We start from the raw sequence: 13,985 nt of genomic DNA, 5'->3' as shown, positions 1-13,985 counted from the left end.
TAACTTCTGACCCACTAGAATTGTGATACAGTGAATTATAAGTGAAATAATCTGTCTGTAAACAATTGTTGGAAGAACTACTTGTGTCTTGCACGAAGTAGATGTCCTAACCGACTTGCCAAAACTATAGTTTGTTTACAAGAAATTTGTGGAGTGGTTGAAAAACAAGTTTTAATGAACCTCCAACCTAAGTGTATGWAAACTTTCGACTTCAACTGTATATACTGGACTCTCATAGCTCACTGTAATATATCTTCTGCTGTACATATCATTCTTTGTATATCTTTTTGGTGTATATACGCGTAGATTGTATTTCAGTTGTTAACTGAATTCGTTCTGCCATTCATCATTTCTTGTTTCTAGTTGTTTGACATTTTTGCTGCACTGTCAGGAACTAATAACACAAGCATTCTGCACCCACTATAACATCTGCTAAACTGTGTACGCGATCTCTAAACTTTGATTTGTGTACCAAGCTGCGATCCTAAGTCTGTCACTTCATGTGACCAGCAGTCACCACGGAAAGGAATGTGAAGAGAGAAAGCTGTCACGTTACTGTTGCACCAAGATTTTTTAGGCGGGAATATAATTTCCTCAACTGATGATCTGAAACATAACAACTATCCTCAGCAAGGCATCATACATGTGTCTGCCTTGAGGGCAAACACCGTCCAAACAGACATTTCACACTGGCAGCACAAATCTCCGATCGGGGTTTCTATTGGGAAAATACAGTAAACTACACAGCACACCACTGCCACCAAGTGATCAAAATATGAACACACAGCTTTAAAAAAAAAAGTTAAGAGTACATTACTTCCGTCATGTTTTTTTTATTAATAATTAAACCATWTTTTTTTTTTAAGACAAGACATAAAATGTATACATAGCCCATGTACATCTCATTTGTTTGTGCTATCATGAGCAATAACATCCACTCCATGTACACCGTTAGTATTTACATATGCTCCGTCCCCAAATTGCACCCTATTCCCCATATAGTGCACTACTTTTTGACCAGGGCCCATAGGGCTCTGGTCAAAAGTAGTGCACTATATAGGGTATAGGGTGTCATTTGGGACGAACTTATAGTCATTTTTCTTATCTTCAAAAATGAACATGTTTACTTGTTAGGCACGTTTTGTATAATAACCCTCTCGTAAAGATGCTGGGTGCAGATGCAGACACAAAGAACACACGGTGGAATGTGTTGTCTCGTGGTTAGAAACCATCCTGCAAACAAAACTACGAAGTTGATGTGTTGTGATGGTAGCAAAGTCATGTTCTAATCATTTTACACCACACAAAACAACAAAAGATACTTCATGGGTGCATTTTAGATTTGTGGGCAATAGCATTCTTAAACTRTTCCAAAACTATAGCGGTCCTAGAGATATGTACTACAACCATTCCCAAGATACTTTCCCATAACATATACATTACATTACAATGCAATAGTCTTCATCATCGAATTCCTTATACTAATATACTGTACATAGTTCATTTTACTGTTACAGGCTGGTTACAATATAACACTGGAGGAAATTAAACAACAGTCACTCTGACTGAAAGTAGGGGAGAGCGGGGTAAGTTGAGAATTTCTTTACATTCCGCATCACTCCGGCAAGGGAAATATACAGTAGTGTTCTAACTAACAAAGATATCTACATATATTTCAGGATGTTGTGTATCCCTGGAAATAATYAGAATTMATGTAAATATTACAGTTTCCAAAACATAGCTTGTCCAAAGAATGTGGTCTCTTGGTACAATTTACACCAGGTATGGGGTAAGTTGAGCCACGGGACAGTGTGTTAAGCCGCTTTTAAATGTCTTTATTGAATTAAATGCTAACACTACCTTTTTAAAACCAAGTCTATGTTTATTTCCCAAACATAAACACAATCACCATAGMTTTTTTTTGTCTAGTAATCGTTTWAAGCATATTTTAACACAGGCTTAACACCTAACAAATACATTGACATAGGCCAGGCCCTGTTGTTATCTCATATCCCAGCGAAAATGCGTTGCATTAAACCTGTCAAGAAAACACTTACATTTGCTCAACTTACCATTGGATCAACCAATGGCTCAACTTACCCCAAGGCAAACATTTTGACTATATTAGCCCACACAGCTACAAGGATGCACTTTCATGCTTGTTTTAGGACCTCATATTGAAGCTTATAGAGACGCCAACTGATGTATAGAACAATCTTAAAATGATCTACTTTGCTTTAGATATAAGCATTATGAAACCTCGAACAATAAATTCCTTTGACTTCTTGAAAATCAGATTTTTTTTTATCTAGCTTGCTTATCACCTTTTCCATGTGGTTTCTTCCTTCACAGACTCCATTAAATTATKGCCTCTTCCTAAATATTTGGTAAATGATACATTTGTGTATGGTTTGCTAGAAACCCCTTTGGTTCAACTTACCCCCACTGTTTAACCTCCTTCTGACATCAATTTATGGATTCTTGGTCAAGATACTTCATAACAGGATTGGGGTTGGAGGTGACAGATGGTAAAGCTTTACCTTCTCCTGCTCACTTCAATAATGCGTACAGGTCCCATAGCATAGAAAACAAGGACATGACTGGCAACCCGTAAGGGCAAAGCAGAAGCACTGACACATTCTAATGTCTGGGCACAGGCAATAACCAATCAATTGTCTGGAATAAAACGGTATACCTAATATGCTGTCCATCATATCATTTCAGGGACAGTCAAGAAGACATGCTGTATGTGTAGCTGTGTCTTCCTGTCCCATTGGCCACTTTGTTTGAAATATAAATGCTTTGAAAAGTTCACATACAAGTATGACACATTTTTGGAACTTTCTAATATTATACTCTTTTCAAAATCCAGATGTCCCATGGACAGCTATTTACTGTTCATGCATTCAAACAGGAATCTCCTTCAGTAAATACTCAACTTAACACTGGCATGAGCCTCTTTAGATAGATAGGTCTAGAGTGCACATCTACTTCCTCATTCACATTAGGGAAAACAACTTGGCGTTGTTTTTCACGTGGGGGGAAATACTAGTTTCAAAAGCCTAACTTGTAGGAATACAGGACTACTACCCTTAAAGGTGCAATATGCAGAAATCACTTCGCCATTTCCTGGTTGCTAAATTTAGAATAGTTTGCCTAATTTCAGTTTATGTGACAAAACAAGCAACRCACAGTGTGGAGAATCATTGCACCATCTAAACCRCTGTGAAAACAGAAAAGAGAAGGATGATTGTGTACAATAATAACGTGCAACTCGTGTATTTGATCGGATGAAATAGCTTTCACTTCATTTATATTTTATAAACCCTGGGTTAGTTAAATTTGACTCTTGGGGTGTGAAAACTATTTGAGCTAACGATGGTTTTGCAGATRTTAAAATCAGACTTCAAAATAAGGAATTTGAAAGCTGAGGTAGCTAGTAACACTTGGACATATTTATTGAAGGAAAAAAAACAATGATTGAAATTCATGATTTTGTCACCCAAATAAAAAAAGGAAACCTCACCTTATATCCACCCCTATAATATACTTCAGAGTAAGGTTATACTTAAAAGACAATGAAGAATCCTCCCRAAAATTACAAAAAGAAAACCAGTAAAAATGTGTCTCACTCAAAGTTGAATATAATATTTTTTACTACCAAAGTAGCCTAGACATTTCGGTCAATATGTTGCAGAATGTTAGCAATATTATTTTTACAGCATGGATAACAGGGTTGGGTCAATTCAGGAAATACACTGAAATTCAAACTCGAATTCCAATTCTCTTCAATGCTTTTCAATGAGGAAAATGTGGAATACTTTCTAAATTGACTGGAATTGCCCCCAGCCCTGATGTATAATATCAATAAAATACATCATAAATACATCTTATAAATTATATTCTTCAAGATAAAAAACKTTTTTATACAGTAACAATCAAGATTTCACAGAATGAACAGAAACCGCAGGGCACTGCATGAAACCATAACCCTCAGTGACGATCATGGCATCATCAACACCTCAATTCTGCCTCCTGACATGAGGCGACATCCAGTAAGTATCCTACATACTGTAGTTCCATGTTCTCACCATACAGTAACACTTTTAGCAGTTTCTCTAGGAGCGGTGGTTCAAGTACCGAAACTCTTCACAATAAAGTGTGAGATGAGATGAGATCTTGGAGTAAAAAATTACATCAAGATCTCATCTTCCTATGCCAACTACTCTACCATCCTAATCCCCCATGTCTCCCCACAACCTTATAAGACAATGATATGATAAGTGCTCTCTGAAAAACGTGAGTTGTTGTAAGGCTTGTGAACAGAAGATCCCATGAAATATCGGACTAATATCTGAGCCCTTTTATTATGTCATAATCCTATGGCTGCTCATAGTGACATAGTTCCTCTATGAGCAGTCTTCTAAAGTAAATATGTTAAGTGTTGTTGACTACTGGCACAAGTTCTCCTTCTTGTATYGAAATGATGCGCAGCGGAGTTTGAAAATGCGTTGAAGCAATAAAATGCAGGGCACAGCAAGCTCTTTCCCTTCTACCTCCATTAAACATAGTGCTAAAAAAATAAAATAAAATCACTCAACCTCCCCAGCGGGCAAAGCTGGTTGAAATGGCATCATTACAACCAGATTACAACCAGTAACCAGTTTTGCCCGCTGGATCCACTATCTCCGCTATCTCTCCTTTCAGACTCTTACAGCAAAACAAGGTCCAGAGTCCTATAGGTGAAAAACTAAAAACACTGGGGTAACCATCCCCCAAAAGATCACAACATCATAAACAGTTTATCAAATCCTCTTAAATAAATAAATACTAGTTCCTATGGGGTAAGGGCGGAGACAGGGGCGTAGACCAAGGAATTAATGGTTGGTTGTGCAGTGCAGAGTTGCACACAAGATTGAGTTAGGTTAGCTAGGCCTCTGTCCCATCCCTATGCCCCTTTCTCTCTCTCCTCCTCCTCCATTGGGGATAGATAGGCTACATAATTGGCGTGTTGGGGTAGTTCCCATAGCTGGGTGTAACAATACCAAAGCCGCCTGCTGCCCTCCCTCAGTCACACGACGCTGTCCTGCAGCAGGGGCTCAAAGTCCTCATCGCTGGTCGGCACCTGCGTGTCCTCGTCGCTGCCCGGTAACGGGGTGTTGATGTGGACGCCGGCTAGCGTGGAGGTTTCCTTGGTATCGGCGCAGGTCACAACTGGAGGCTCAGTGTGTTCGGGTATAAACAAGGCTACTAGGAACGCCACGACAACCGTGCACGAGCCCAGGAGGAAGGGAGGGCCGGGGATCAGTGATTTCTGTATGGAGAGAGACAGTATATTATAGATATGAAGAGTTTGATTCCAAAAAACGATATAGCCATTTTCAGACATGTTGGCAAATTGACRTGAATTAAAAACACATCTTGTGAAAGACCTAGAGCTATAATTTTTTCATCTTACCATGACATGAGTTAGTGAAAACCCAGACATGACTTTGACCAAGTATACACCGACCAGGTAAATCAAGGTGAAAGCTATGATCCATTATTGACGTCACTTGTTAAATTCACTTCAATCAGCAGAGATGAAGATGAGGAGACGGGTTAAATAAGTATTTTTAAGCCTTGAGACAGTTGATACATGGATTGTGTATGTGCCATTCAGATGGTGAATGGGCAAGACAAAATATTTAAGTGCCTTTGAATGGGGTATGGTGGTAGGTGCCAGGCGCACCGGTTTGTGTCAAGAACTGGACRCCGCTGGGTTTTTCACGCTCAACAGTCTCTGGTGTGTATTAAGAATGGTGAACCACCCAAAGGACATCCAGCCAACTTGACACAACTGTGGGAAGCATTGGAGACGACATGGGCCAGCATCCCTGTGAAATGCTTTCGACAACTTGTAGAGTCCATGCCCTGACGAATTGAGGCTGTTCTGAGGGCAAAAAGGGGGGGTTGCAACTCAATATTTCGGAAGGCGTTCTTAATGTTTTGTACACTCAGTGTATACTGCAAGGTCATTTTATTTTAGAGTGACAAAATGCTATATATCCACCCCAAACAACAGAACTCCCGATTGGGTTTTAAACAGTTACATGTAATAAAGTAGGCCTATCTATACATGAATGAATATTAAATGATCCCAAACAGTAAGTCTGATTACATGTAAAATAGCCTTTTGAGTGACTAAAATATAACCCATAATCTTTTTGGGGGCTGGAAATGTTCAAACTAGCAGGAAGTTTGAAAAGACAGGCTGGGTGTGCGGGGAGGTTATATTYATGAGCTCGCCTTGACTGACAGCTCTTTGAAACGCCTATGTCAAGGAACTTGGATGCAGGGAGCAGTGTTGCAGTAAAATCGTCTCAAGCTAATTTGATGATACACAAACCAACTCAAACAACATTGAAATTGCATCTGTGTCAGAGTTTTAAACGATCCTTCGCCCCCTTYTGTTCCATGCTGCCTGAAGACCTAGCTAGCCAGTAGCTAGCTAACACCAGACACAGATGAAAGGGGAGACATGTATCTTTGCCATAGTTGAACAGGGCAAACCATTAATTATATTTTCTGACACCGTACAGTCAAATTTTGGCAGCAGTAGAGTAGCTATCTAGTAAAATAAACCACGCCCTTTCGCAAACACGCCTTCTCCGATGTTGGTTAGAATGTGGTACTTATTTAAATTAGGTAAAAGAATATCATGTTACCATTGGTGTATTAAAATGAGAGTTAGGGTGATGTCACCCTATCCCCTTAGTTGTCCCGCCTCCTGAATCCAACCAAGAATTTGACATGGGGGAGGGAACCAGTAACTTTATGATCAAACTTTATCAATGTAGAAGCAACAGTCTTGTTTCATACTTTGATCTGGTATCTTCCAAATATCATCCAATTTCATGAAAAACATGGTTTTGACTGTTCATGAACTTTAAACTAATCAATTTGATTAAACTATATTTTGCAAAAAGCCTATCACTGTCACGTTCGTTGTAGAAATGAGCGGACCAAGGCGCAGCGTGCGTAGAGTTCCACATATTTATTAAGGTGAAACTTCAAACAACAAATAAATAAACSAACGTGACAGAATATCCCACCACTACAGGACCAAGCAGCGTGCCATGGAGGAAAAGGAGAGCTGGACATGGGAGGAAATAATGGCCGGATGCGAGACCCTTCCTTAAGGAGTAAAAAATGTAAAAATGTGCTTAACAAGTCACATAATAAGCAGCATGGACTCACTGTGTGCAATAGTAGTTTAACATGAATTTTGAATGACTAACTCATCTCTGTACCCCACACATACAATTATCTGTAAGGTCCCTCAGTCGAGCAGTGAATTTCAAACTCCGATTCAACCACAAAGACCAGGGAAGATTGCAATGCCTCGCAAAGAAGGGCACCTATTGGTGGATGGGCATAAATAAAAAAGCAGACATTGAATATCCMTTTGAGCGTGGAGCATATGGATGGCAGGTAGCCTAGTTGTTAGGGCATGGGCCAGTAACAAGAAAGTTTCTGGATCGAATCCCCAAGCTGACAAGGTAAAAATCTGTCGTTCTGCCTCTGAACAAGGCAGTTAACCCCCTGTTCCCCGGTAGGCTTTGTGCAATTAACAAAAGTTTTGATGCATGCTTGTCTGCCCTGCGAAGATAGGGAAGGAGCACACTGGCTGAGAACGGAGGAGAAAAGCGCAAGGAAATCAAAAGATAGCAGTGGAAGATGTACAGATAACTCATCCAAACACAGCAGAAAGCTTACACAATATGATGCCCCGTCACCTTACTAATTTAGTAACTTACGTAGATAGCAAGCGAAACTTAGGAGTCACGTTAACGCAGAATTCGGGTTTTTTTAACACAGGAAATAAATATTAAATGTGTAAGAAATCTCTTGCCGCGTTTTGTAAACGCAGATCTAAAATGCTTCTTATTGTAATTTCTGCCCAGCATCAGACATCGTGCTTCTACACCTGCATTGCTTGCTGTTTGGGGTTTTAGGCTGGGTTTCTGTACAGCACTTTGTGACATCAGCTGATGTAAGAAGGGCTTTATAAATAAATTTGATTGAATGATGAATACTGTCTGAAGGCACTGTATCTAGAGAGTTGGGCCAACTTTTTTTTTATTTTTTATATTGTTCTAATTCTAGGCATTCAGAAACATAGCATTTAAAAAAAAAAAAAATCCCTGTGTAATGATAATCGGATGCTAACATGTCTGCCATAGAATGTTGTCGTGTCATGTAAATGCATCATAATGCAGAAAACCCAATGTCCCAACTCTCTATACACATGGCTCTGGATATAGCTCGTTTTGGTATGAAACAAGTGTGTCGCATATCGCGTTTAGCAAAAAAACAAACATTTTAAAGAACATCTAAAGTAAATGTTATAGAAGTATGAGAACAACCATAATTCATACACATAGACAGGGATCCCTGAGCATTCATTTCAGACAGCGACCCATGAGCATTCATTTCAGACAGCGACCCATGAGCAATTTCAATTCAGACAGCGACCCATGAGCATTCATTTCAGACAGCGACCCATGAGCATTCATTTCAGACAGCGACCCATGAGCATTCATTTCAGACAGCGACCCATGAGCAATTTCAATTCAGATTTTGTGTTTATCGTGTTTTGGGAATCAAATCCTTCAGACATAACTTATTTTTCTGCAGGAACTTGATTTCACATTCATATAAACACAAATAATATAATCCATCTCTGAMTAAAGAAACAGAAGGATTCAGGATTACAGCTAAGGAAAGATTGCAAGTGCTTACTTAGAAATAAATATGTTTTAAAGCTAAAGAAGATAGATGTATATGGCTAGTCTGGCTGGCCCTAGAGGCAGAATGAGAATGTGATATTGGTTTTAGTAATCCATTTACCTCAGCCGGTGGGTTTATAGGTATAGGGTCGATGGGGTATTCTCCCTGGATGGGGTCAATGGTGTTCAGCTCTACGTTGAACATGAAGAAGATAAGGCCATACAGTGCTGGGCCCAGACCGTTACACAGGCCCCGGATACCAGTGATCATTCCTTGCACCAGACCTGAGGAGAGAAAGGTTAGTAGTTTATTTGTCAGTAACGATATGTACCACATGTAGCTACATAGACCATCTGYGGTTCGTGGGCAGAACACACAAACAGCATGACATCACAGAAAACACAGCATATACCTAAACATCCATGAGGGTCTGTTTCTGATAAAAGTCTATTATTAAAAACAAATTCAAATGGACAACAGGATTTGTCTGCTATGAAATAAAACAGTCAACGTTAAAAACATCCATGCATTTATATGCTGTGATGTGTCTTAATTGAAAATGTTAGTAAAAAATGTCTCCAAAAAATAAATAACATTTATTCACTATCAAAAAAGGACAACAGAGGAGGAAAGGCAGTACTGTAGAGAACAGGATGAATGGATAGATTACATGGAGGAAAAAAGGGAATGACTTAGAGCAGGACAAATGGATAGATTACATACAGTAAAGGGCAAAAAGGGGAATGTTTTACCCTGCTTATCTGGGTCTGCGCTGTGGGACACCAGGGCGCTCACTGCAGGAAARGTGATACTAGACATGGCTGCTACTGCACCCGCAGCCCACATCATCCTAAAAACCACAGCGAAAGAGACACAGAGGAGACCGTGGTTAGCTACAGACWCATACAGTATGATACATCACTTAGCTAAATGGACCCACTCTAAGGAGTCGCACCCTCAGGACCAGCCATACAGAGCATGCTCAATGATCTTTGACAAAATCGATTCCCGATCCTSCTTCTCTTTTCTTTTCCTTTTAGATAGATTCTAAGATGAAGGAGAAATATATACCAGTAGCTACATAAACATATAGATTTTACATGTAAAACATTACTTAGTCGTTAGAAGAAAAAAAAATGTTTTGCTAACTGTATGTAGGACAGCTCTGTAGATCACACTCATACCACAGTGAAGAGAGAGTTAAAGGTGACCCACCATGGTTCTGCCGCAAAACCGTACCAGGCCAGCTGTAGAATCTGGAAGCCCAGMCCCAGTAGAACTGTGTTCTTGTTTCCGATCGTTCTCATCAAGACTGTCAGGATAAGTGTCTGCAACAACAAACAATCAATTAATCAAACAAATGTATTTATAATGCCCATTTTATAATCAGAAGTTGTCATTAGTGCTTTACAGATTGCTAATTCGTTTCTTCAGAAATATTGTATGCATAGGAATGACACGAGTTGCTACATTACATTAGAATGCTTTTCTTATAAGTAGGATAGAGTAGGGCAGCCTCAGGCTATGTCGACATGATTTACATCTAAACGTGGAGCTAGATTAAATACATTCCAAAGGACAGTCACACATTTGAACTGAGACACATGCTGTTAACCTAAGAACGGACTGTTCGTTAACACATTGCAGTTCCCCACAGACACAGTTAAATGGACTAGCAGAAGATCACCATTGCGTCAGATACATACCTGGGCTATGATGGAGAGGATTCCAACCACCCCGATGAACACCGCGATCGTTGCCGAAGAGAAGTTAATGACCTGAGTCGGGGTAGAGAGAAAAAAAGAAAGAAAGAAAGCGAGAGAAAAAGAGAGAAAGAGAAAGAGAGAGAAAGAAAGGACAGAGAGAAAAAAGAAAAAACGAACGAAAGAAGAAAAACAGCATTAGCGTCTCTTTCTCTCTTTGCTCCAAGGGTCAAGGGCAAAGTAACAGAACTATGCTAAATGACTAGCACTTGAATGTGCTCAATGGAGATAGAGCTGTACAAGTGGATCTAAAAAGAACAGCGAAAGAACACTCTCTCTAAAATTATAGTCGCTGTACTAAAACGAACTGAACCAGAGGTACTGAACCAGAGGTACTGAACCAGAGTTACTGAACCAGAGGTACTGAACCAGAGGTACTGAACCAGAGGTACTTTCAACACTGTGTCCTGAAATAACTTTGCTGTTCTTCATCTCTTGTTGTTGCACTTGTAGTTTATGTAGATGATGTTATCATTTGCAACCTGGCATGTCTTTCTTAATTGCCCCTAAGGGGATGAATAAAGTTGAATTGAATCTCATGTTTACTGCCAGATGGTGCAGGTAAATGTAGAGGAGTTGTCCTGCCTAAGATACGGGACAAGCTGGATATTTACCTGTCTAAGGTAGAGAAAAAAGCTGGAGTATTGGCCAGCTTCAGGTAGGTAGGACAGGAACACTGTTATACAGATGAGAAGAACCGTGGGATCCTTCCCCACTTTCCTCATCGACTGCAAACGAGATAGACCAAAGACTTTTAAACAACAGAGAGACAACAACGTCTTTTAAACAACAGAGAAACACCAAAGTCTTTAAAACAACAGAAAGACACCAAAGTCTTTTAAAAAGGACAGACCCTCATGAAACCATTAGCTGATGTAGCCTTCTCAGCCTAGGATGCCATGGCATAGCACTCACCTGGAAGGGGTCGGCCTGCTCCCAGGTGATGGGTGCACCCCAGGTGTTGAGCCTCATCTTCTCCGGGAGGGACTCTGGCACGGCCAGCAGGATGAAACAGATGTCTGCYAGAGCAACCAGTGTAGCCACCAACACCACCAGGTTGTCACCATAACACGCGGACAGGTACGCCCCGATGGCTGGACTCGTCACCAGGCTGGCAGCAAACGTAGCCGATACCTAGGGGACACAGGAGGAGAATTTAGTTTCAAACACACAGTTGTTTCGAGGTCAGTTTATATTTCATCATGATAGTCCACTCAGTGACAATTGTCACTGTTTTCCATCAAGTCCTTGTCGTATGTTTTGTGTTGTGTGTTTTTTAGAATTGTATTGGAGCCAATAGCTGTCAACGGCCCAATTGTCAGGGATGCAGTCATTTYTCACAAGTGGTTGAGCTACAAAGGAAACGGAATTTATGTTCATTCAAGGCCAGGGCTCAAAATACAAAGAGAAAAGGATGGGAGAATTCAATGGGATATGTTATACAACGAGCATTTGGCTGCACCTGCTACCATCTACTGATCTGTGTGCACAACCAAATAACTTTGATTTGATTYACTGCATGCTGTGACCTCAAGGGACCCATCACGACACAACAGTATTAGATATGAAAACCACCGTGTGAAGGATAGGCTTGCGGAAACATGACACTACCGGCATCTATTCTCAGCACAAAAGAGCACATTGCATGACCCTTGTAGAATTACGGAACTTGATCTTTACTCACATAACTGTCAGATAGAAAGGTAACATTATCCACCACCCTCTTCACCAATCAACATGGGAATCAAATGAGAAAGATACTGGATTTCATAATGAAAACATGTAAATAACTTTTTACCAATCCGTATGCTGTGCTTCTCTCATGCTCCTCCGTGACATCAGCGACATAAGCGAAGATGACAGAGAAGGTGACAGAGAAAGCCCCTGACATGGAAATCGCTGCAAAGTACCACCTGAGGGAGGGAACATTGTCAGTTAGACTCTTTTCAAACTGCCAGTCAGTCACATTCAAGCAAGTGCATTTCACACCATGTCCTTGACAAATAACATCAACAAATACTCATTCAGACTCTAAAGATAGAGATTCCGTGACCGATTCCATGACAGTCTTAAAGTGTTAACCAATTACAAATGCTGACTAAAATCTGTAAAAAACGATATGGTGGTGTGTGCATATGAGGGATAATATAGTATTTGAATCTAAAACAGCACTGTTACATTTGGACAAAGACTACACTCTTAGACAAAATTTGCGAGGGATAGGGTTCTACCWYCTGAAGATCCCTTTTTGGAAGACAATGGTTCTTTGTAAGGCAAAGGGTTCTACCTAGAACCTTTAATTTCCTAAGAACCGTTTTTTGGAAAAAGGGGTTGATGATTCTTTGTAATGTAAGAAAGATTCTTTGGAAGGCAAGAATTATTCTTTGGAAGGCAAGAAGGGTTCTACATACAGAGCATACTGAAAGTATTCACACCCCTTGACTTTTTCCACATGTTGTTGCGTTACAGCCTTATTCTAAAATGTATTAAATTCTGTTTTTTTYCCAATCTACACACAAWACCCCATTATGATGAAGTGAAAACAGGTTTAGACATTTTTGCAAATATATATAAAAAATAAAAAAACWGAAATACCAATTTACATAAGTGTTCAGAGCAATACTCAATACTTTGTTGAAACACCTATAGCAGCGACTACATCCTCAAGTCTTCTTGGGTGTGACATTACAAGCTTGGCACACCTGTATTTAGGGAGTTACTCCTATTCTTCTCTGCAGATCCTCTCAAGCTCTGTCAGGTTGGATGGGGAGTGTTGCTGCACAGCTATTTTCAGGTCTCTCCAGAGATGTTTGATCGAGTTCATGTCCAGGGTCTGGCTGGGCCACTCAAGGACATTCAGAGACTTGTCCTGAAGCCACTACTGCRTTGTCTTGGTATTCCTGTTGGAAGGTGAACCTTCGCCCCAGTCTGAGGTCCTGAGCGCTCTGGGGCAGGTTTTCATCAAGGATCTCTCTGTACTTTGCTCCATTCATCTTTCCCTTGAGCCTGATGAGACTCCCAGTCCCTGCCGCTGAAAAACATCCGTCCTCAACTGGCAGCTTCATTAAATACTACCCGCAAAACACCAGTCTCTACGTCAACAGTGAAGAGGCGACTCCGGGATGCTGGCCTTCTAGTCAGAGTTGCAAAGAAAAAGCCATCTCAGACTAGCCAATAAAAAGAAAAGATTGGAAAAAAGTGTTACGGACAGACTAATCTAAGTTTGAGGTGTTCAGATCACAAAGAAGAACATTCGTGAGACGCAGAAAAAATGAAGATGCTGGAGGAGTGCTTGACGCCATCTGTCAAATATGGTGGAGGCTATGTGATGGTCTGGGGGTGCTTTGGTGGTGGTAAAGTGGGAGATTTGTTCAGGGTAAAAGGGATCTTGAAGAAGGAAGGCTATCACTCCATTTTGCAACGCCATGCCATACCCTGTGGACAGCGCTT

General features: G+C 40.4%; 1 protein-coding gene across 2 annotated transcripts in view; it reads right to left on the bottom strand.

Annotated features, from left to right (window-relative positions):
- Positions 1-802: 802 nt before the first annotated feature.
- LOC111961296 (hippocampus abundant transcript 1 protein-like) overlaps positions 803-13,985 on the bottom strand; it is a 36,731-nt gene continuing 23,548 nt past the window's right edge. For both annotated transcript variants that reach the window (XM_023983456.3, XM_023983455.2), the window contains exons 5-12: positions 12,334-12,448; positions 11,451-11,669; positions 11,150-11,263; positions 10,479-10,550; positions 9,988-10,100; positions 9,525-9,622; positions 8,893-9,056; positions 803-5,314 (exon numbers count right to left, since the gene is read on the bottom strand). In XM_023983456.3, the coding sequence (XP_023839224.1) occupies positions 5,072-5,314; positions 8,893-9,056; positions 9,525-9,622; positions 9,988-10,100; positions 10,479-10,550; positions 11,150-11,263; positions 11,451-11,669; positions 12,334-12,448 (1,138 nt within the window). In that variant the 3' untranslated portion in view covers positions 803-5,071. The remainder of the gene's footprint in view (positions 5,315-8,892; positions 9,057-9,524; positions 9,623-9,987; positions 10,101-10,478; positions 10,551-11,149; positions 11,264-11,450; positions 11,670-12,333; positions 12,449-13,985) is intronic.

This window comes from Salvelinus sp. IW2-2015, linkage group LG4q.1:29 (assembly GCF_002910315.2).
Source record: "Salvelinus sp. IW2-2015 linkage group LG4q.1:29, ASM291031v2, whole genome shotgun sequence".
Taxonomy (NCBI): Eukaryota; Metazoa; Chordata; class Actinopteri; order Salmoniformes; family Salmonidae; genus Salvelinus; species Salvelinus sp. IW2-2015.
This window is presented reverse-complemented; position numbering and strand designations above follow the sequence as displayed.